Source organism: Peromyscus maniculatus, chromosome 9, assembly GCF_049852395.1.
Source record: "Peromyscus maniculatus bairdii isolate BWxNUB_F1_BW_parent chromosome 9, HU_Pman_BW_mat_3.1, whole genome shotgun sequence".
NCBI lineage: Eukaryota > Metazoa > Chordata > Mammalia > Rodentia > Cricetidae > Peromyscus > Peromyscus maniculatus.
The window spans coordinates 62,927,555-62,951,053 of NC_134860.1; the positions used below are offsets into that span (position 1 = coordinate 62,927,555).

At 45.7% G+C, this 23,499-nt stretch overlaps 1 protein-coding gene across 4 annotated transcripts in view; it reads left to right on the plus strand.

Moving 5' to 3' along the window:
• Kif13b (kinesin family member 13B) overlaps positions 1-23,499 on the plus strand; it is a 151,052-nt gene that overhangs the window by 71,703 nt on the left and 55,850 nt on the right. For all 4 annotated transcript variants that reach the window (XM_042285017.2, XM_006988795.4, XM_016007205.3 and 1 more), the window contains 11 exons: positions 3,645-3,857; positions 5,250-5,360; positions 6,451-6,585; positions 11,912-12,042; positions 14,998-15,084; positions 16,507-16,697; positions 17,543-17,753; positions 19,078-19,240; positions 20,527-20,673; positions 21,863-22,012; positions 22,325-22,453. In XM_042285017.2, coding sequence (XP_042140951.1) covers positions 3,645-3,857; positions 5,250-5,360; positions 6,451-6,585; positions 11,912-12,042; positions 14,998-15,084; positions 16,507-16,697; positions 17,543-17,753; positions 19,078-19,240; positions 20,527-20,673; positions 21,863-22,012; positions 22,325-22,453 — 1,668 coding nt within the window. The remainder of the gene's footprint in view (positions 1-3,644; positions 3,858-5,249; positions 5,361-6,450; positions 6,586-11,911; positions 12,043-14,997; positions 15,085-16,506; positions 16,698-17,542; positions 17,754-19,077; positions 19,241-20,526; positions 20,674-21,862; positions 22,013-22,324; positions 22,454-23,499) is intronic.

The window sequence follows — 23,499 nt, forward strand, 5'->3', positions numbered from 1 at the left end:
ACAAAGGCCTGCTGTAGCTGACCTTTCCTCCTAGCTTTCATCTTGTGCCCTCTGGCATGGTAGATTCTAGATGAGTGAAGATGGCTGTCTGACTTTTCTTACTTTAGGGCTCCATCCATCCATCCATCCATCCATCCATCCATCCATCCATCCATCCATCCATCCATCCATCCATTCGAGACAGGGTTTCTCTGTGTAGCCTTGGCTGTCTTGGAACTTACTCTGTAGACCAGCCTGGCCTCGAACTCATGGAGATCCATCTGCCTCTTTGTCCTGAGTGCTGGGATCAAAGGCGTGCGCCGTAGTCACTTCCACCTCTCCTGCTTCTCGCCCCTGTTCCTGCCAGTGTTGGTTCACCTGGAGCTCTGCAGTCTCTTCTGTTCTGGGTTCTTTCCTCTCTTTGGAAAGACCCTGGGTCTAGCTCTTCTACAGCACTGCCTCTCCCGTTAGACGGCAAAGCCCACGAGAGGCGAGGAGCCAACAATCCCCGCTCTGCTCTGAACTAGCACCCTGACCTTCCCTAAATCTCTCAGCCTTTCTGGGACTCAGCCTCTTAGCGGAACAATGAAGTAATTTGATTAGATGACTTCAGAGTTCTTTCAGCTTGCAAAGAAAAATTTGACTTCTAAAATGAAATTTCTTCCCAGTGTCCATTTAATGTGCATTGCCACATTTGAAACAAAGCTGGTCTGATTTGCTTAATTAAAGAGTAAAGAATAAGCTGTAAACTCTCTCTTGGATGCCTGCCCATTCTTTTGTTACAGTTTCCTTTTTGTTCAAGGCAATATGAGCATATTGCTGCTCCATGGTCATTTAGTAAATCAAGCATGGGATGCCAGCTTCCTTTTCTCAGCCTAAGCACAATGGCAGCTTGCTTTTGCCCCGGTGGGTATGGTTACAAGTCCCATTTGTCGTCCGTGTTTGCTGTGCCCATAGGCAGCCTGCAGTAGCCCTTAGGGGGATGTGTGGCATTGCTGGTGGGTGGAACTGCAGGCCCTGAGATTTCCCTGTCCCATCTGAATGTCATTAATCTGCATGGGACTCTTCAGACAAAATGGAGCGTTGACAATGTGACATCAGCGTCTAGGAGTGAAAAGAGAATCTAGTGGTCCTGGCTTGTACCCCCGAAAGTCCAGACTAGTTCCATTTCCCACCTTTCTATACATGAGAACTTACTTTCTTCAATATAATTATCTCTGTTTTCTTTGAAAACTAAATTTTCAATAATGGATGAGTAAGCATACACATGTCTGTGATTGTATTGAGCTGTTGATGCCTCGGGAATTAATTTTGTTTCTAATAATTTGGTGCGGTGTCAGCCCTCAGGCCTGAAGTTGCTATGGTTGCCAAGAGCTTGTTGTGGGTGGCTGTGGGGGAGGAGAGGTCAGTTTGGAATGGAAGGTGGAAAACACCTAGGGTAGAGTATTGCTCAGTCTGATAGTTCTAGATTGTTAGGCAGGCGGTTGGTGTTTTTTTCTTGTTTGTTTGTTTTTGTCTGTTTTTGTTTTTTAGAACAAACTTGTTTTCTCACTAGTAAAGTAGGGGTACTAATTGAATTTAAAAAAGGCAGAGGACTATGTAAAACTACAAAAATTTCTAACAAATTTTATATGTATTAAAATTGGAAAAACTATACTTCAAAATTAAGAGTTTTCTAAAGATGAATATTGGCCAAAGTCAGGTCAGCTTTCTTGTGATATAGTGAATGTTTCTCTGATTTTGAGAATCTGTCATTCATTGAGATTGCATTTCTGAAAAGGGGATATTGAATCTTTATGTGTTCATATATGTATGGGTCCATGTGCATGCATGTATGCATGTGGAGGCAAGATGAACGTTGGGTGGTGTTACTCAAGCTCTGTACACCCTTAAAAACATTTTTAAAGTTTTATTTGTGTGTGTGTGTGTGTGTGTGTGTGTGTGTGTGTGTGTGTGTGTGTATGTGTATATATAGGTGTGTGTGTATATATATATATATACACACACACATACACACAGTATATATATACTGTTTGCCCATGTGAGTTTATATGCATCACAGACATGTAGGGGCAGGAAAAGGCATCAGAACCCCCTGAAATTGGAGTTACTGGCAGTTGTGAACCACCTTGTGGGTGCTGGGAACTGAACCCAGGTTCTCTGTGAGAGCACACTCTAAACTGCTGAGAGATCTCTCTAGATTCTTACCTGTTTTCAAGACAAGGTCTCTCTCACTGGCTTGGAGCTCATCTAATGGTCAGGCTGGCCAGCAAGTCCCAGGGATCTGCCTTTTCTCCACCTGCTTAGCACTGGGATTGCAAGTGCACACTATCAGGGTTAGCTTTTTTTTTCCTTTTCCTGTGTAGCCCTGGCTGTCATGGAACTCGATCTGTAACTGAACTCACAGAAATCTGCCTGCCTCTGCCTCCTGAGTGCTGGGATTAAAGGCCTGCACCACCACTGCCTGGCACATACTTAGCTTTTCACATGGTTTTGGGGCACTGAATTCAAGTTCTTGCATTTGCAAGGCAAGTACTTTAGTGACTGATTTTTCTCTAAGTCCTGAATATATTTTTATGTGTGTGTATGGGTGTACATGCACTTCGTATGTGTGCATGTGATGGTCCAAGGATATGGGGGTATCTTCCTTTATTGCTCTGTACTTTATACATTGAGACAGTCTCTCATTTGTACCCAGAACTTACCGATTTAGCTAGTCTAACTAGCTGACATGCTCCAAGGAACCCTGTCTTGGCTTCCCATGCTTTGGGATGACAGGTGGGCTACTGTCTACTTGGCCTTTTCTCAGGTGCTAGAAATCTGCTCTGATCCTGATTCTTGTATGGCAAGTGCTTTCCCCAATGAGCCATTGCCCCCGCTCTGACTCTTATTTAGGGAGGTCCCACCCTTCCCCAGACAAGGTTTCTCTGTGTAGCCCTGGCTATCCTGGAACTTGCTCTGTAGACCAGGCTGACCTAGAACCCAGAGACCTGCCTCTGCCTCCTGAGTGCACCACTGCCAGGCTAGTTTCATTTTTTTTATGATGCTTCCAAGCCTTGCATGGTACGGTAATGTCTGCAGTTACCTACTGTCTTGTAACACCTTACTCCCTAACTGGATAGCGGGACCAGCAGTCATCATCTGACAGTTTCTGTAGGTCAGGGTTCCATAGGCGGTCTTCCGTGCTTGGGGCTAGGGTCCTATGTGCTGTAGTCCAAGTATGAGGCAAGGCTGTAGTCATCTGCAGGCCTGACCCTGAAGTGAGAGTGTTGCTCATTTCCATGCTGACGGCAGAACTCGAGGACCTGCTTCCATTTTCATGCCTTAAGTCCCAGCACTGGGGAGGCAGACAGAGGCAGGTGGATCTCTGAGTTTGAGGCCAGCCTGGTCAACAGAGTGAGTTCCAGGACAGCCAGGACTACATAGAGAAACCCTGCCCCCTGCCCGCTCCATCTCCCCCCCTCCCAAACAAAAAGAGAAAAGAAAGTAATTGGCTGAGAAGAGAGAGCCCCAGGCTTGAGCCTCAGAGGGTCTGCAGGTTAGCCTCCATTCTGTCCCTTCCGTGCTTGGCCTTGGACTGCTTTAGTCTTTCCGATTTCAGCCTTCTTAAGTGATGTCTTCTTCCAGCTTTAAAAGACTCCTCCTCACTGTGTTCTTCCCGGTAGGACAGTCTGGGGGGTAATAGCAAGACCGCCATGGTGGCCACTGTGAGCCCAGCTGCTGATAACTATGACGAAACCCTCTCAACCTTGAGGTATGCAGATCGAGCAAAGCACATCGTCAACCATGCTGTGGTGAACGAGGATCCTAACGCGAGAATTATCCGAGATCTCCGGGAAGAGGTGGAGAAGCTCCGGGAGCAGCTGACCAAGGCAGAGGTGTGAGGCACAGCTGGATGGGCCCTGGGTCACCGAGGGCCATGGCAAACTGGAATGTGGATTTCCTCCCCCTGACTCTGGTCTCTTCTTGAGCAATGCTCTGCTAGGAACTCTGGAATTCCCTATGGGAAGAGAAGTTTGAATTGGGTTGCCATGTTTGAAATTTAGTTTTTTATGACTATTGAAAAGGATTGGATAAGAGAGAATATGGGAGTAGGAAAAATGTTTCTTCCCCTTTCTGTCCAGGAAGCTGATAGACTAGACTAAGAGGAGAGAGAGAGAGAGAGAGAGAGACAGAGACAGAGACAGAGACAGAGACAGCGACAGCGGGGACAAGATGAGTGATTTAATTTTGTGCAGAAACTGACTGGGCTTACAGTCGTGGGGAAAGGGGATTGGATGGTTTTTTTTTTTTTTTTTCCCTTCAATTGTTAGCCTGCAGTTAGAACAGAAGACACACTCACCTTTATGCCTTTATAATGCGCTCTTCCCTGTTATGGGTGAGTTATGTTTGGAGAGTAATACTGTAAAGCGTCTCAGGACAGCCGTAGCCAGAGCTTGGAGGTGTTCTGTGCAGCTGTCTCCATTCACTCTGTGTCAGGTGATGCTTAGGTTCTGTAACGGGGTTTGGAGATCACAGTGCTGGTCTAGATGCAAGCGCTTTCCAGTGTTAGCATGAACTGTCATACTCAGGGTTCCTGCTGTGGTTAGTGAGTCTGTCCCAGGGACTTGTCTCTGGAGCTGGCACCACAGCTCTTTCCTGTCTCATTATTCTAACTGGTAGAAAATCAAGAAGCCACATGGTCATAACAATTACCTTGATCATGGATTTAGTTTGTTTTTTTCCTATTGAATTTTATCCTGATTTTATAGTTCTTCAAGAACCTTGGGGATGTGGTTTCTGTCTTCTCTTTATTAATAACACCATCTGGTTGCTTCTCTGCCTTATGGCTTAGTGTTATGAAGTGTTATTAACATTGTCCAGTTTGCGGCATGCACACAAGTAACTTGTGTAGCCTTCAGCACATTCCTGACATCACTGTTAGGAAGATTGAGATGAAGCAGTGCCCATGAGTCTAGATGTACAACCTATTGGAATTAAAGTCATTAGCTCTCGATAAGTAGCTTGGCATGTTTGTCTCCCGAAACAGTGAAATCTTCACCTGAGGCTGGAGGAAAGGGAAGAGTTAAGTTGTCTTTATGAATGTGTCATAGCTGATTCTTGGGTCTGTAGTCTTCCCGTTATAGGCGTTGTGGTCCCTGACGGCCACTACCTTCCATAGGTAGGTGGAGAACTCAGTCAGTGGTAGGCAGTAGCCTGTCCTTTCACAGCCAGGTGATTGTTCTTTCCTGCTGCCAAACAGACACTTCAGTGTAATGTTTTGTTTTTAGGCAATGAAATCGCCAGAGCTGAAAGACCGTCTGGAAGAATCCGAGAAGCTCATCCAGGAGATGACTGTGACCTGGGAGGAGAAACTAAGGAAGACTGAGGAGATCGCACAGGTTTGTGTTGGGGAGCTTGCTGTGGGACTCGGGTGGTGGTGAGGCAGAGCCAGCACATTGATGGGTCTGCAGTCCCCTAGGGCTGCACTTCAGAATCGGTCTGAAGGTAAAGATTTCATAGCGTCAGGAGCTTGTTTCTATATGAGAAATGACTAGTTTTGTAGTATCAGTAGTAATTTCTTATTTGTGCTGGAGATTGAACTCAAGACCCCATACATGCTAAGCAGGTACCCCCACTACTGAGCTACACATGTTTATTGAGAGTTTCATGCATGCATACAATGTGTTGTGATCACAGTCATCTCCCACTCCTTCCTCCTAACTCTATTGTTCATATACTCATGGGTGTGTGGCCGTTCACTGGGGCATGGTTGACCTAACAGGTACCGTACCCTTAGAAAACTGGCCTTTCCTCCACCAGCAGCCGTCTACTGTCACTAATTTTGGGTGGGGACTCCTACCCCCTCCGTTCTGGAATGGTGACTGGCTTGATTGTGGACAGGTTTATGGAGGCACCATAGCGGCAGTGAGTTCAGGACTGCAGTGACCAGCTATGACCAGAGGACACTGTTTCACCTTGCTCCTTTCCAACCTCTGGCTCTTACAGTCTTTCTGTCTCTTCTTCCTTGATAGATGCTGAGCCTGTGTTGGGGGAGGGGTTGATACAGATGTCTATTTTTGCTAAGCCCTAATTTTTAACTTTAAATTTATTTTAATGTTTTTAATTTACACTATTGTGGAACTGGTCAGTGACTCGGATGACCATGACCTGAGAGGAGACATTAAGTTCTGTGTAGCTCATGGTGGTACAGTGTGGGAAAGTGAGTGTGATAAGATGTGGAGGAGAGGACATGGGCCAGGTTGAAGGGCCCTGTGAACTTTATAGGGGTGCTTTGACCTTCATTCTGGCGAAGTGAAACTTTTATACATTTGGAAAGAGAAAAATATGATCATCTTTATTTTTTCCAAGAATGCTTTATTTTCATTGAATGATAAAGATGTGGGACAGTCTTCTGATACTGTCAGATCCTCTGTGTTGTGCTGTCTCTGTGGCTGGGAATCACCACCTCTCTGGTGTATTTGTTTACAGGAGCGGCAGAAGCAGCTTGAGAGCCTTGGGATATCTCTTCAGACTTCTGGAATCAAAGTTGGGGACGACAAGTGCTTCCTGGTTAACTTGAATGCTGACCCCGCTCTGAATGAGCTCCTGGTGTACTACTTAAAGGTGAATGCACTGACTTCACTCTGTGCTCTGTGAGATGTGGGGAACCGTGCTCGGTACTGATTGCTTTTATTTCATCAGTTGGAGGGTAGGGCAGTCTTGGGTTTTTCGATCAGTTTCCATTTTCTGTCTTTGAGTGATGTCATTGAACTACTTATATAAAAAGAATATTCTGGCTCATTTATTAGTAAAAGGGGGACCTGTAGGGCCCTGGCCCCCGTTTTGGATAACTGTTGCCTTGCTGGCTGACCTTGACCTTGATATCCTCCCTATGCTAATTCCCTCCCGGGTTCCACCCTCCTGAATGCTTAAGGGAAGTTCCTTGTCTATGTATCCTGCATAATGGGTGTTAAAGGCTTAGATGCAAGATTATAAAACATCAGTAGTGAACTTCTGCCCTCCAGGGTTCTCCCATTGTGCTGTAAGCCTGTATTCAAGACCTCCTCCCTCCTTCAATAAATGACATTCGGCATTTAAAAAAAAAATTCTAAATATTCACTAATAAAATGTTTTAAAAATTAAATATCTATTTAAAGTCAAAAAAAGAATATTCTGATATTATTTACAACAAGTTAAGTAATATACCCACCATTATTTAATATAATTTATGGAGAATATTTTCTTAAACATGAGAGGGAATATTTAAAGTTCTTACTTAGGGCCACTTGAAAGGAGATTGATGTTTCCAATAACTTTTAGTAAAAATTTGAAAGTTCAAATTATCAACCTATTTGAAAAAAAACAAAACAAAAGGGAGAGCTAGCTGATCACCCAGACATTGGAAGGGTCAGCACATGAAGCAGACAGGAAAACCTAGTACACATTGAAATCTGGACATCCCAGATGGGAGAGCCAGGAAAGCCCTTGAGCCTGACACAGTAAGATCTGAGGAGGGCGACACATTCCCCTCACCCATCCCAGAGCCTGAGTTACTTACACTTAGATTCTAGCCCAGGGTCAGTACCACCAGGTGCATGCAGGTTCTTCCCATCAGATACATGGACTAATGTGGCTAGGAAAGCAGAGCTGGCTTTGATGAAGCTGGAGACAGTTGTAAAGATGGTGTAATTTCACTTCTGAGAACACTCACATTAGCTAGTGTCCTTTTGCTTTCTAGTACTGTGATCAAAAACCATGACCAACGCAACTTGGTGAGAAACGGGTTTATTTCAGCTTATAGTCCATCATGAAGGAAAACCAGGACAGGAACTACAGACAGGAACCCGGAGGCAGAAGCTGAAGCAGAGGCCATGGAGGAGTGCTGCTTACTGCCTTGCTCCCATGGTTGTTTTATTAGCACCCAGGACCACCTGATCAGAGGTGGCACTGCCCATGGTGGGCACATCAATCATTAATCAAGGACTTGCCCATAGACTTGCCCCCAGGCAATTTGATGGAGGCATCTTCTCTATTTAGGTTCCTTCTTCCCAAAGGACTCTAGTTGTGTCAAGTTAACAATTGACAAAAATCCAACCAGCACAGCTGCTTTCTTCCTTTTCATTGAGGATACACTAGAATAATTGCTTAGTGTCATTTTGATAAGTACCCCCACTTTTTTTTTTTTAACTAAGTATCTTATATAGTGTTTGGCAATGCTATGAGTTAAATGATGTCTTTGACACCTACATGAATGAGTGCATATCTAGTGCAGAGTCAAGGCTTTCCTGGCTCTGTCTTTACACACTGGAGGAGGTGCCTCTGGCTAGCTTCCTAGGTTCATATGAAGACTGTATATATGGGCAGTTTTTATAGACAGAAACACTATACAACTATACTGTATTCTCTATTCTGCTTTCTTCCACACATGCTATTTTTGCCCATTAAAAATAATGTGTTTGGCTGAAGAGATGGCCCAGTGGTTAAGAGCACTGGCTGCTCTTCTAGAGGACCTGGGTTTGATTCCCAGCACCCACATGGTGGCTTACAACTGTCTGTAACTACAGCTGGGTGTTGTGGTGCAGACCTTTAATTCCAGTGCTTGGGAGGCAGAGGCAAGAGGAGGATCTCTAAGTTCAAGGCCAGCCTGTTCTACATAGAGGGTTCTAGGACAACCAGAGCTACACAGTGAAACCCTCTCTCAAAATAAAACCAACTAACCAACCCAAAAACTCCAACTGTCTGTAACACCAATTCTAGGGGATCCAGTGCCTTTTTCTGGCTTCCAATGGTACCAGGCATGCAAGTGGTACATAGACATACTTGCAGCCAAAGTACCCATACACACAAAGTAAATAAAAAATTAAAAATAATACAGCATCACAATTCTCATGGCACTTTTGAACAGTGTTGGCAGCATCTTTTTTAAAATATGCCGTGTATCTCTGTGTGTGTGCACATGTACACACAGACGTGTGTGGGCATGCATGTGACAATCAGGGAACAACCTTGGGTGTCATGCTCATGAAAGACATCTACCTCCTTTGAGACAGCATTTCTCAATGGTCAGATTGCCTGGCAGGTGAGCCCCAGGAACCCTCCTGTTTCTCCTCCTCAGGACTGGGATAACAAGTATGCTTGACATTTGTGAGTTCTGGGATCAAACTCAAGTCCTCATGCTTACAAGGCAAGGCATGCTGTCTCTCCCAGGCAAGCATCCTGAGTTAGAACAGAGGCTACAGACACTCATGGGCTCAGGGAATATGCACAGCGAAGTAGGACTGAGGCACACTGCCTCTTTGGGGTTCCCAGAGTTAGGAATTCCTTTTCCTTCAGAGGTGGTACGTCCAAATTACAGGATACACAGAAAAACAAAACAAAACAACCCACAAAAAGCAACCCAACTGATGTCTGTTCTATAAGTAAAAACTGTAAGTCAGCAGCAGCTGTTTGGATAGGGACTTTTGGAGGACTAAGAATATTTCTGGTCTCTTGTGTGGAGGAAACTGGTTCTCTTCCAGAATGGTCAGCCCCTTTTGGGCCCAGTCTGAGGCAGTGCCAGGCTCTGATGGCAAGTCCATACTCATGACAAGGCACATTCAGGAGGGTGAGCACAGTCCAAGAATGGTCTCTCTTTAGAAAATGCCACCATGTGGGATGGGGGAATTTGGAGGCTGCACTTTTTTTTTCTTATCCTGCGACTTCTAAGTCAGTTCAAATAGATGTGATGACTTCCTCTCTCCAGGTGACTCTCCCCACGTCATCTGCAGATGCAGGTTCCAGATTAAAACATCTCTGATGTCCTCCTGTATCCAGGTTACAGGATTTTCTCCTCCAGAATGTACCCCTCCATCTGTATTCTGCTATACCTTATACTGTCACCTTTTGGAATACTTGGGCCCAGTCTTACACACAGAGTTACAGTTCCTTATTAACTCATCCTGTTTTGCTTACCGTGTATCATCCCATTCCAGCTTTAGGTACTCATTAGATAATTTTTTTGGGTAGAGTGGTGTGGAGCATGTTTCTGAGGCTGGATCTCAGGCTGACCTTGAATTTAGCAGTCTTCCTGCCTCAGCCTAAGTGCTGGGATTATAGGCCTGTGAATATACCGAGGAGATGGCCCGTGTGAAATTTCTGCATCTGTTTTTTTCCCCTGTTGCTTAGAGTGTACTGTTGACTTAAACATTGAGCAGTAAAGAGTGGGCAGAGCTGAATCTTTTGAATTTAGTGTCTGGGATCCTAGTGTACCTTCCAAATCATAATAGATTGTTACCTCAAGTGAGGGACTGAGATTGTCCTTTATGATATAAACTCGAATTGGGACTTGACAGTTTCTTGTGTCTCTAGGGATCCAGTGCTTCTCACATATTTGATATGCAAAGTATTGGGTGAAAAAGTGGATTTCTAGCAGGGTGGTGGTGGTGCACACCTTTAGTCTCAGCCCTTGGTAGGCAGAGGAAGGCGGATCTCTGAGTTCGAGGCCAGCCTGGTCTACAGAGCGGGTTCCAGAATAGCCAGGACTAGACAGAGAAACCCTGTCTTGAAAAACCAAAAAAAGAAAGAAAGAAGGAAGGAAGGAAGGAAGGAAGGAAGGAAGGAAGGAAGGAAGGAAGGAAGGAAGGAGAAAAGAAAGAAAGAAAGAAAGAAAGAAAGAGAGAGAAAGAGAGAGAGAGAATGAGATAAAGAGAGAAAGAAAGAAGAAACAACTTCCTTTTCTAAAACTTGGGCTGTGCTTTCCCTGTTTGAGTCAGGGTCTCCTGTGTCTGCTGACTTGTAGTTCGTTGTCTACAGATACCGCGCCATTGCAGACTGTCTTGGGTTGCTTGTACAGCTGCAGGAGTCTTCAGTAGTTTACGTGTTTCCTCCAAACAAGGAGGAAAACAGCATTTGCAAAACAGTAACTCAGTAATGACTGGTTCTTAAGTGTCACAGAGGCTCAGAGGAGGGAGAAATCAGGTTGTACCAGCCTGTGCAGTTTCCATGCTAGTTGTTGTGGTGGGCCAGAGGCCTCAGTCAGTGTCCGGTAAGGGATTAACCTGGGGCAGTGGGACAGTCATTAGGTAGCTGGTCTAGTTCTGAAGATACAATATTAAAAGCCCAGATAGACGGGCTGGAGAGATGGCTCAGTGGTTAAGATCACTAGCTGCTCTTCCAGAGGACCTGGGTTCAGTTCCAGCACCCATGTGCCTGCTCACAACTGTCTGTGAACTTAGTCCCTCAGGATCTGCAATCTTCTTTTGGTCTTCACAGGCACAGCCTGCCCATGGTGCAGACATACGTGCAGGCAAAACACTCAAACACTTAAAAATTAAGGGGGAAATATCGTAGGGAAAAAAGAAAGTGTCTGAAATGAGGCACATATGTGGAGGTCAGCAGGAAACTTGTGGAAGTCAGCTCTCTTTCTTCCATGTTTTCTTCTGGGGATTGAACACAGTTTGTTAGGCTTGGCAGCAAGTGCCCTAACCTGCTGAGCCATTTTGCTGGCCCCAGATACTGTCTCTAAGCAGCTTTTATCTTTGTAGTGGTCTCATTGTAATTAGTTTCCTCCCCCCCCCCCCTTTCTTTTCTCTCCTGAAACAGTCTCAGGTAGCTAAAGCTGGCCTTGAACTTACTGTGTAGTTCCCGATCCTCCAACTCTGTCTACCAGAGCCAGCTCTGTAACTGTAGTTGTTAGACCATATTTTGATATGTTGTTGTTGATACATGGCTTATGCTCTGAGAGTGGTATAAAATATTTAGAATCAAGATGGTAAGGGAAATAACAAATGTAGACAGACATGAATGTAAGAGTGTATTTTGACAACAACTGGAGGGACATTGTATATTTTAAGGATCCAGAACTCAAGGAATGAATGCCAGGGGCCACCATTCATTTGCATTCAGAGTCTTGTGCCTGAGGGGACTGAATGAAGCTGGTCTTAATTCATAGGGAACTCTGCCTCTTTCCTAGGAGCACACACTGATAGGGTCAGCAAATTCCCAGGACATCCAGCTCTGCGGGATGGGCATTCTTCCCGAGCACTGTATCATAGACATCACGCCTGAAGGCCAGGTCATGCTGACCCCTCAGAAGAACACCAGGTAACATGCTTAAGTTAGCGTGAATTACACTAGGTGCAGGGGAGGCGGGGATGAGGGACACTGGGCCTGCTTTTATTTTCAGCTCACTTAAGACACCCTGTTATGTGTCAGGCTCTCTCTGTTTAGTCTTCGCACCTCTTACACGCCCACTGCCCACTCACATGGCCTCATTTTTAAAAAATACTTACTTACTTTTAAATTATGTGTATGTATATGTGTGTCAGGGGATATGCACACGGGTGCAGGTATTTAAGGAGACCAGAGTCGTCGGATTCCCTGAAGCTCACAACCACCTAACGTGGGTGCTAGGAATTGAACTCAGGTCCTCTGGAGGAGCAGTATGCTCTTAACCACTGAGCCATCTCTCCAGCCCCCTTCACTGCGTCTTGACCAGAACCTTTTCTACCACCCTAGGCTGCTTTCACTTACTGCCCAGCTGGCAGGCTCTCCTCTGGATGGGAGGAAGTCCCTAAACTCCCCCGTTTATCTCCTCTTCCCGCTGCCATTCTTTTGGCCCGTCAGCTCCCATTTGACTTTTAGGGCTAAGCTCTGCCAGTGTTGACTTGGGGGAGTTCCCTGTTAGCTACATTTTTAATGATGGAAGTAATTCCTAAACCTTCTCCTCATGCAGCCAAAGCCCAGTTCTGCCCCAGGTCCTTCCTGGCACCGCCATAGGCAGACAGACATTCCACATACTGCCCCCAAGTCTGAATGACAAGTCCAAGTAGTTCAACTTGGGACAGCTTCCCGGTGGTCTTTGGGTGGAGGATATGGACAAAAATTTTCCAGAACTCCAAGTTCTTGTCAAAAGGTGCAATTTTGTTGCTGGCAACGAATGCTGCCAGTTGTTTTCCTTGGCAACAGGCTCCCTGTGCTCACTGCTCACCTGGAAGATTGAAGTGCTGCTTTGTGTGTGTTAAAGCGTCACTGTTTTTGGCACAATGCAGTGGTGCTTTTTGGAAGCTTCTCATCTTGTCAGTGAGATAGTAAAGGTGCTGTATGCTCAGGGTCCGGGTTTACTCAATGCCATACTGCTTGATCCTAGGATAGTCCGGTGGAACACTTCTCTCTCACAAGACTGCATTTGCTGTCGAAGCCTCGCTGTGTGTACAGCTTCAGCAGGGTGGCTCATGGTCGAGGAGTGTTGTGAGCACAGGGGACAGGCAGGTGACCAGCATGGTCTATAGCAGTGTCAGCCAGGCTGATGACTGGCGTGGTCTGTATGAGTGACAGCATAGGAGACGGGCCATTGCTGCAGTGGAAGGAAGCAGTTTCTGCATGGGGACCTCATGTAGATTGACCTTTAAGAACTGGTTTATAGTCTCTTAAATCATGATGTCACTGCAGTGCTGTCCCAAAGTAAGCCATACTCACCCTCTCTCTTTCTCCCCCGCCCCACTCTTTTTGTTTTTTTTCCTGATGCAAAATTTCTCTGTATAGCCCTGGCTGTCCTGGAACTCGATCTGTAGACTGGTCTGGCCTTGAACATGAGGTCCACCCACTTCTGCCAAATGCTGGGATTAAAGCGTGTGCCCCCATGCCCAGCCTCCTGCTTTTCTTTCTTAACTCGTTGTATTTGAAGAATGGTACCATAAAGCCTTAGGTGTGCGAAGTTTAGCACATCACAACTTTATATTTGATCTTGTATTTTTGAATGTTCATTCAGACAGAAGCAAAAGGGTCAGTGTTAATGTTTAAGAATCCACATGGGGAGCAAGGTTTGAGTGGGAGTAAGAGTTTGTGCAGATGGAAATGCATGGAAAATTGTGGACACATAAAGCCAGGTAAGACCATAGCTTAGTCATGTGGTGGCATGTGCTCATAAGCATAGAACCAAGGAGGCTGAGGCAGAAGGATCTTGCGCTCAAGGTCTATATAGTAAGAACCTGTCTCAAAAACCAAGCAGCCAATACCAAACAAGCAAGGCTATAGCTTTACAGCGTTTAAAGACACTCAGAGACCAGAGTGCTCAGCAGGCTCTGCAGAGGAAATGGAATCCAAAATGGATGTGGACTGTGAGAAAGATTCTGGAGGCTGGAGAGGGTGGGACCTTCTTCCAGAGGCTGGAGAGGGGCAGGACCTTGTTTCTCGATGAAGCAATAAATGATTCCAGGGACTGATAGGTTCCCCAGTGGAGGAAGAGTTGATTGTGCTTAGTGTACAGAAAAGAAATGTTTTCAGAGGAGCTGAAGGCTCACTGGAAGAGGGCAGGAAGGAGATACAGAGAACCTCCTTGTGGAAGGAAGGAAAGGCCTTCCATGTCCAGTTAAAGAATTTGTACTTGATGTCCTGTTTCTTAGCCAGTAAGTCACTTGGCAGGAGAGAGGCGTGGGGCTGGTATCCAGGGAATATGCACAGGCGTAGTTTTCCACTTGTTTCCTGTCCTTCCAAATTCCTCTCATGCTAGTGTTCTACCCACCATGTCTACTGTTGAAGTCTGTTATTGAACTAAACAGTTCAGCTGAACTGATGAGACTTCTAGATTGAAAGGACATGGATGACGCTTTCCACTGTGGGCAGTTTCAGAACCCTGTAGATCTCCTGTTGCATCCCTGGTATCTGCCCCTGTTTCTAGAGCACTTGGCAGGCTCTTTATCCATCTGGGTTGGCTCCGCTTTGCTTCCTTGCTCTGTCTTTCATCATTACCTGTCACAGCTCCATATTTACTCCCCACTACTATCTAAGATGTTCAGAGCTGTGAGGAACAGAGGTTGATCCCTGACTGGTGCCATCAGTGTGTGAAGTGGGCTGTATAATGCTTAGAACTTTGAAGACTGTAAAATAGCAATGCTTAATGTCCTCAGCATTTGAGGTAAGCATAGAGATGTAACTACACATATTTAACTTCACCAAGGGCAGGTTTTGTTTAAAGAAATTAATACTCATAACTGCAGTAGAAGATGGTGGAAGCCGAGGGTATGGTCATCCTACTAACGATGCCCCTTTCCCCCACAGAACATTTGTAAATGGGTCTTCTGTCTCCAGCCCCATCCAGCTGCACCATGGGGACAGGATACTATGGGGAAACAACCATTTCTTCAGGTATGGCATTGCTCACATTCCTGAAGGTGGGAGGCCATTAAAGATTGTATTCTGAAACAGAAGAGTCATTTTAAGTGTGAATGGCTGAAAAATGACACCTTATTGTATGTGTGCTCATGCTTGTGTGTATATGTTGTATGCATGGCTTGTATGTCTGTATGTATATATATATATATATATGTGTGTGTGTGTGTGTGTGTGTGTGTGTGAGAACCCTGGGGGTTTAGAATAACACATCTCATCTGTATACTCATCAAAATACTAAGTTTACTTATTTGCTTATTTTTCTTCCCATTGTAAGATTTTCCCTTCATCTGGTATCAGAATTAATTCATTTTTTTTCCTGTTGGGTTTGCTGTCCATCTGTCTATCCATCATCTGTCTGCACACTGTTCCTCTTTTCTTTTGTCTGAAAAGCAGTAGTAGAAACACTGGATGTAGTTTCCTTATCCTCTCGAGGTTGGTGGTTTCTCTGACCACACTTTCAACAAGTCCCAGCACACTGGGCACTGATGGCTTAAGCAGGTCATATATTTCCGGACAGTGAAAAGCCCTCAGGGAGAAGGCTGCTAGAGTGGGCTGTGCTTCTCAGAAAGGCCATGGCTGTGGTCTACCATTTTCTTGGCACTTCTCCATGGATTAGCTGTGCCCCTGTAGCCATGAAAGAAGCATTCAACTCACAGGGACAAAAGGGCATCAAAGGACAGCCTTGCTGTCCTCTTGTCAGGGCACCAGAAATCTTCCTTTTAGTCCCCTTGAATGGACTCTGTCTAGTAGCTGCAAGGGAGTCTGCAAAGGAAGGCTATCACCTGTGACTGCAACACTGTGCCCCAAACATGGTGGGTGTTTTATTGCATGGTGAGGCAGGTGAGCTGCTATAGTGTTCAGACACTGGTCTCTTCTTTCTGTCCCTGGCCAATGTCCTGCTGGCTAACGGACTTTGCTCATAACTGATGCTGATCTTTACTTGTATGTCACTTGCTGTCTTGATCTTATAGGAAAGATTAGAAGGATACAAGCTCATGGGAAATGCTTTTCATTTTTTTTTCTTCCACACTAAAGTGTTGCTGACTAGTCTCCCAGACCTTCAGATGGTTCCGTATGGCTTTTGTGTGCACTGTGGTGTTTTACATATAAAGTCTCCTGAGACTTGTCAGCATGTCTAGTTCTTGTCCTGATGTGGTCCTGAGCTTTTCCCTCTCACCTGGTTTGCAGAAGTTGTGTGGACTTTTCTGTAAGCACTTGTACACATGAAGATGTTTTATTTCTACTTCTAGAGTATGAAGTTCCTAATTGCAGCAGCTTCTTGGTACTGCTGAGACATTCCCTTTGCCTCTAGTAAATGCCAGTGTGTAAGGGATGGAATGAATAAGCATCCTTATTAGAAATTTAAAAAGTAATGACCCTTTTTTTTACCCCAAGACTCAACCTGCCAAAAAAGAAAAAGAAAGCGGAACGAGAGGATGAGGAGCATGAGACCTCCCTGAAGAACGACAGCAGTTGTGAGCACCTGGATGCTGACGGGGACTCCTCCAGTGAGGTGTCCAGCGAGGTCAACTTCAACTTCGAGTATGCACAGATGGAGGTGACCATGAAGGCACTTGGCAGCAATGGTGAGCACGGGCTGTGCTTGCGGGAGGTGCTGAGCATGTTTCTGATGACACCCTTCCCTTGATGGCCTCTGAACTACGCTTGTATCCTTGGCGGGAATAATTGATTGTACTTACAGATCGTCCGCTCTCTCTGCTGTGATAGAGAAATCACTGCAAACTTGCCCTTATGGGTGGTATTGCCCAGGTTTGAAGTGTGACTGCCTTTGGCTTCTTCTCATATTTCTGGAGCATTTGCCATGACCTAGGTTCTGCATAGAACATATTTTAGCCTTCTCTTTTGCTGCTTTGCAGACAGTGTGGAATCTATCTAAAGTATGTAACACAAGTAACTGGCAGTGAGAAAGCCACACTCATTCCAAATTGTCTGAAATACATCAGGTTGTGGCAGTTTAAATGATGAATGTCTGAAGTATACCGTATGTCTTAGTTAGAGTTTCTGTTGATGTGAAGAGACATCATGACCATGGCAACTCTTATAAAGGAAAACATTTGATTGAGGGAGGAGGGTTTGCTTATAGTTCAGAGGTTTAGTCCATTATCATAATGGCACAAGGACCATGGCAGCATGTAGGCAGATGTGGTGCTGGATAAGTAGCTGAGAGTCCTACATCTTGCAGGCAATAGGAAATGGTGTGAGGTCTGGGCAGTATCCTGAGCATAGGAAACCTCAAAGCCCACCCCCACGGCGACTCACTTCTAACAAGGCCATTCCCACTCCAACAAAGCCACACCTCCTAATAGTGCTACTTCCTGTGAGCTAATGGGGGCCAATTACATTCAAACTACCACACCATAATTTCTTACTCATTATGCTTTTTTTTTCTTTTAAACTCTAACATGTTCAGATCCAATGCAGTCCATATTGAACAGCCTAGAACAGCAGCACGAGGAGGAAAAGCGGTCTGCTCTGGAGCGCCAGAGGCTCATGTACGAACATGAGCTGGAACAGCTCCGAAGAAGGCTGTCTCCTGAGAGGCCGAACTGCCGAGGTGTGGACCGGCTCTCCTTCCACTCGCCCAGTGCCCAGCAGCGCCTGAGACAGTGGGCTGAGGAGAGGTAGGCACGCAGGACAGCCTGATTTGGGTGGTGCTTGTACTCCCCACCTGGGAAGGTTCTGGATAGGAACACTGGGTGATGCTTGCACAAGAATAACATGTCAAGAGAGTGTTAGAGCCAAGAGTCACTTTGTGTCTCTTCCTCCTCTCCTCCTTTGCTTCTTTCCCACCTCTCCCCGGTCTCTTTATTTCCTCTCTTCCTCTTCCATTTTTCTTTTGTTGTTATTTGGAGATAGAGTTTTATACATATCTATCTCCCAAGGTGGCCTCGAAATCACTCTGTGGCATAGGCTGGCTTGGAACTTAGAATCCTCCTGCCTCCACACCCTGAGCACTGGGATTGCAGGTCTGTGCTCACATGCTGCCTATATTTGTCTTTTTTCTTCTCTCTGTTTTCCTGTCACAGCACTGAGGATTGAACCCATAGCCTAGTGCATGCTAGGCAGGCACTCTACCACCAAGCTGCATTCCAGCTCTTATTTTTCTGTTTTGGAAAGATGGGAATTGCTGGTACATTCAGCTTTCTTTAAAATAGCCTATGTTAGCTGGATGTGTGACACACACCTCTAATCTCAACATTCGGGAGGTAGAGGCAGGCAGATCCCTGGTCTTTTCAAGACCATCCTAGTCTTAGGACAAGTTCCAGGTCAGCCAGGGCTACACAGAGAAAGCCTGTCTCAAGAAAACACCACCACCATCACCAGTAAAATACTGTGTTCCATGCTGCTCATTTTCAGTCTGTATTCTGGCTTTGAATAGAGAAGTCTACTTTACCCTTGTGTCATGCTTTAGGTTATGAAGTTTGGTAGATGGCCCTTTTTAAGTAAGAGGGAAAGAAAATTGATAGTCTGGACTGGTGATGTCAGGTAGGTAAAGCATGATGCTAATAAGATGCAGAGTACCAGCTTGATCTCTGTGTGGGCTAATTAGCATAGCACTCAATGCCATCTCCCACAGTTCCAGAGTGCAGCACTAACCTCCTGCTACTCTGATCTGCATACAGGCATCATCCCTGTCGCCTGGAGAGTGAGGCATGTAGAGTCTCCAGTCCTATTGAGTAGATCTTGAGCTGATCAGGATGCTTGGTGTTTCATACACAGTTGAGTTTGCAGAGCCCTGCACCTACCTGTGGCCAGCTTGCTATGCGAGGAGTGCTGTGCTGTGACGTGGCCCAGAGACCAGTGTGTGCATGGGGTGGTGTTAGTGCCATGTTCCAGTGTACAGAAGAGTGTTTGAATGAGTGGACTGTGACCGTGTGTCCCATATGCTGTTTTGTGTGTTGTTTCTGCCTGCACCCACCAGCCCTACTTTATTTTATCTTAAAGAGAAGCAACATTGAATAACAGCTTGATGAGGCTGAGGGAGCAGATTGTAAAGGCCAACCTGCTGGTGCGAGAAGCTAGTTACATTGCAGAGGAGCTGGATAAAAGAACTGAGTATAAAGTTACCCTGCAGATTCCAGCTTCCAGCCTGGATGCCAACAGGAAGGTAAGGCATGGCAGAAATGCCAATGCTGAGGTTGTACTGGGCTCCTTCACCCAGTGATTGGATCAGTGGGGAGTTCATCCCTTCTCATTTCCTGAGTGTGTGTGTCTGTGTGTCTGTGTGTGCACGCTTGTGTGACTGTTAGCCACTAGGCCTGTATTCCTTGCTTCCCTTGGACCTATCGTTTCTTCCCATTCATCTTCCTTTCTTCAGACCTGCTTTATTGTTGTTGTTTGAGACAAGGCCTCAAATTCAAGGCAAGTCTCCTGCCTCAGCCTCCCAAGTTCTGAGGTATGGGTATGAGCTTCTTGGATTTTTGGATTATATCTTGTGGTTATAATAGTTTAGGCTGGCTTTGAACTCTCTACCTTCTTTCCTCGGCCTCCTGAGTATGGGATTATAAGCATGCACCACCACACCTGGAAACATTGCTGTTCTAGAACGAGTGATTCAGTGGCACTTCGTACATATGCACTGTTGTGCAACCACTGGCTTGGCCTGGCTCTCTGCCCTGTCAGTTGTTTTAAGTAGGAAACTGATTGTGTTTTTTGTCCTCAAATTAGTGCCTGGGGTACCCTAGATAATTTATTCTTGTAAGCATTCCATGTGGCTACTCTTTTAAAAGTCTACTTTTTAAGCATAAGATAGTATTGATTTAAACAAATGAAAAGTCACAGTTTTGGGGCTGGCAGATGGCTCACGGGGTAAAGGTGCCTGCCACTGAGCTTGATGATCTGAGTTTGATCCCCAGGACCCTCATGTTGGAAGGAGACTGCCAACTCCTGAAAGGTGACCTCTGACCTCCTCGTGTGCCATGATACATGAGTGCGCGCACACACACACAAAATAGAAAATAAATATAAAAAAACTCACACTTCTAAAGATAAATGTTTGTTAGACTAGAATGGTGGCACACTCCTGTAATCCCAGCCTTTAAGACAGTGATTTTCAACCTTTCTAATGCTGCGATCCTTTAATACAGTTCCTCATGTTGTGGTAAGGGATCCCAGCTATAAAATTATTTTTGTTGCTACTTCATAACTGTAATTTTGCTACTGTAATGAATCGTAATGTAAATACCTGTGCTTTTTTGATGGTCTTAGGTGACCCCTATTTGTCCCACAAAGCAGTCACAATCCACAGGTTAAGAACTGCTTTAGGATGTAGAAACAGGAAGATCAGGAGTTTGGCCAGCCTGGGCTACACGAAACCTTGTCTCGAAAAAGAAAAAAAAAAGTTACCTAACTGTCTCGGCTAACTTTGCCTTGTTGCCAACTCCGTCTCTGCAGCGAGGCTCTCTCCTCAGTGAACCTGCCATCCAGGTGAGGAGGAAAGGCAAAGGGAAGCAGATTTGGTCTTTGGAAAAGCTGGAAAACAGGCTTCTGGATATGCGAGACCTCTACCAGGAGTGGAAGGAGTGTGAGGAAGACAGTCCGGTGAGTCACTCCAGAGTTGCTAACCTGCTCGTCTGAGATGGGGCCACGTCCTAGCGAATCTGCTGGCTCAGGGACACTGAATGCTTTTCCAGAATTGTTGCTCTAATTTTAAAGTAAAGTTTATTTTAATTCCTAAGTTGTTGAGCTAAGTAAGATTTTAAGAATTGGTCATTTGCATGTTTCCTTTTTGAGTTCTAGCAGAATCTCCCCTTTCCATCTGTTAGTGATCGCATCTGTCTCAGGTTGTTCTGGGTCCTCCTAGAGGCAGGAAGCAGGCCGTCTCAGCACACTGCAGACAGCTGCCCCACGGTCCACGGTAGTCATCAGTGCACCCTGGTATTTGCACTGCTAGGAAGGGGTTTGAAGGCATTTTGGTCCCAAAGTAAGTGCCCGAGACCTATGCTGGCGATGACTCCTCTACTGCCAGGTTTCCTCGTTGGGTCAGCCATTAGTAGTACATGCTTAAAACAGAAATATACCCCGTGTATTTTGTTGTTGTTTTCTTCTAGACATTTGTTCTTTTGAGAGGGCTCCCTGGAGCCCAGCTTGTCTTCCTGCCTCAGCCTCCTGAGTGCCAGGATTATGGAGTGCACCACCACACCCTGCTCCTGTGTTTGCAGGTCTGCTGGTCCTGTTTCCACGTGGACTTCTTTTCTTCCTTTTGCTTTTTTTTTTAAAATATTTATTTTTTCATATTGCCATCAATACAAATAGCTTTTTATGATTAGATGATAGTTTTGCTTAAATTTGCAAATTTTCTTCTGTATTCCTCTCCTTTTTTAACTTAGAAATAGGTGTAAAAAAATGCAAAAAAGACCTCCTCATTGCGCTGATTCTCAGCAGTGTGTTTAACTGTCTAGTAGGATCTTCCTGCCTAAAAGATCAGTGAAGAGGTTTAGTGCGCTCAGCTTTTTCTTTTTAACTAGTCTGTGTATTTGTCTATTTCTGTGTCAAAACTTCTGCTTAAAGAAGCTCTCAGAGACTGAGACAGGATCTCTGTGAATTCAAAGCTAGTCTGGTCTATATAGTGCATTACAGACCAGCCAAGGCTACATAGTGAGACCCTGTTTCAAAAAAAAAAAAAAAAAAAGTAGGAGTCAGGATATAGTGGTAAAGTTATTGGTCAAATGAGTTTATTTTATGTGATTTTCTTTTTCTTTTGAGGTTGTATGTTTGAAATCTCTTTCAGGTCATCCGGTCCTACTTCAAGCGTGCTGACCCGTTCTATGATGAGCAGGAAAATCACAGTCTAATTGGTGTGGCCAATGTCTTCCTGGAGACCCTGTTTTATGATGTGAAGTTACAGTATGCTGTGCCAATCATCAACCAGAAGGGAGAGGTTGGCTTTCACTCTGTCTCATTCTGCAGGGCAGTCAGGGGAACCGTGAGTGGGTGGTGACAGGACACTTGTCATGAATCCTTCTGTTTTTAACCAGTCCTGACTAATGACCAGTGTTTGTGTTATGGACACCTTGTACTTCCAGGGGCTCTAAGCAGGCTTCCCCTGTTTTGCTTAGACTGCAGAGCAGCTGTTAGAAAATGACGTCAGTTTTTCACACGTTGTTACCCCCTGCTTTATCAAGGAAGACAGGTCCTCACAGGGAGAGAACTCAACTCGGAAACCAGTGTTTGTTTGGCCTCCTTCCTTCAGGTGGCGGGCCGACTGCATGTGGAGGTGATGCGGCTCAGCGGGGCCATCGCGGAGAGGATTGTAGGAGGCGACGATGCTACAGAGGTCAACTCTGAAAAGGAAGCCCAGGAGAACAGGCTGGTCTGCATGGTAAGCCCCAGGCCCATCCTAGAAGGATGGGAGCATCTATGAGATTGTAGGTATTTACACACTAAACTTATTTTCCAACAATTGGTAAATGCCTGTCTTCAAAGAAGTCTCTTAGTGTTCAGTCTCTTAGAGATTATGTTTTATCATACTTCTGGAGAGACTCACTCAGCACTTCCAGCACTTTCTCTCTGTGGCCTTGGACAAGTCACCTCTCTTCTCTGCCACTCAGCAATCAGGGTGGGTGAGCCTGCTTGCATGTCCTGCTCTGTGGAGCAGCCCAGAATTCCCATATGGGTTTTCTACTTCCGGAGCTTCTGAGTTCTAATGAAAATGAATGTTGGCCTCTCTGCGGCCCTGTCCCCCAGCTGCTGCCAGTTTCAGCCTGCACAGCCTCTGTGTGATGCTCCCTGGTTACCCAGTGTCTTTGCTTTTGCCGTTGCAGCCCAACGGTTCCCGCCCTTTCTGTCTGATCTCGCTGTGTGTGCTGTTCGTGGCACACTGTGAGCGTTACCTCGCAGACCTACGTCAGGCACCAGGGTAGAGATGGAAATGCCAGTTCCACTGTCTGGTGGCTAGGGGTCTGCGGGTGTGAGCAGACGTCTCTAGCGTATGGTCCGTTGCTGATCTTCGAGCTGGCACCAGCTGTCCAGGCACACAGGGAAGTGGTGGTTCAGATGGTAGGCTCTGAGGGAGATTCTGGGAGGCTGAGACTGCAGGAGAGGATGTCAGCTGAAATCCCATCTGCAGCTGCTGAGGTGTTTCCGGGCGGGAGTGGAATGGAGGGCAGTGAGCTCCTCCCTCCCCCTGTATGGTACCGTCCTTGCCTGAATCTCCAGTGCCCCCTAGTGGACCAGTGCTGCTAGTGGCTCAGCTCCTGGCAGGATTTTGATGACAGGAGACCAGCAGACCTGGAGTGCTTAAAAGAGATGATTAAAAGACAGTGAAGAAGCCTAGTGCAGGCTCTTGGTTCCTAATTCGTCCTAGGCCAGGCTTCCTCCTCAGGAAGTATTTGCAGAATGGAAGATGTTGGAAGGAGTGAGTTACGC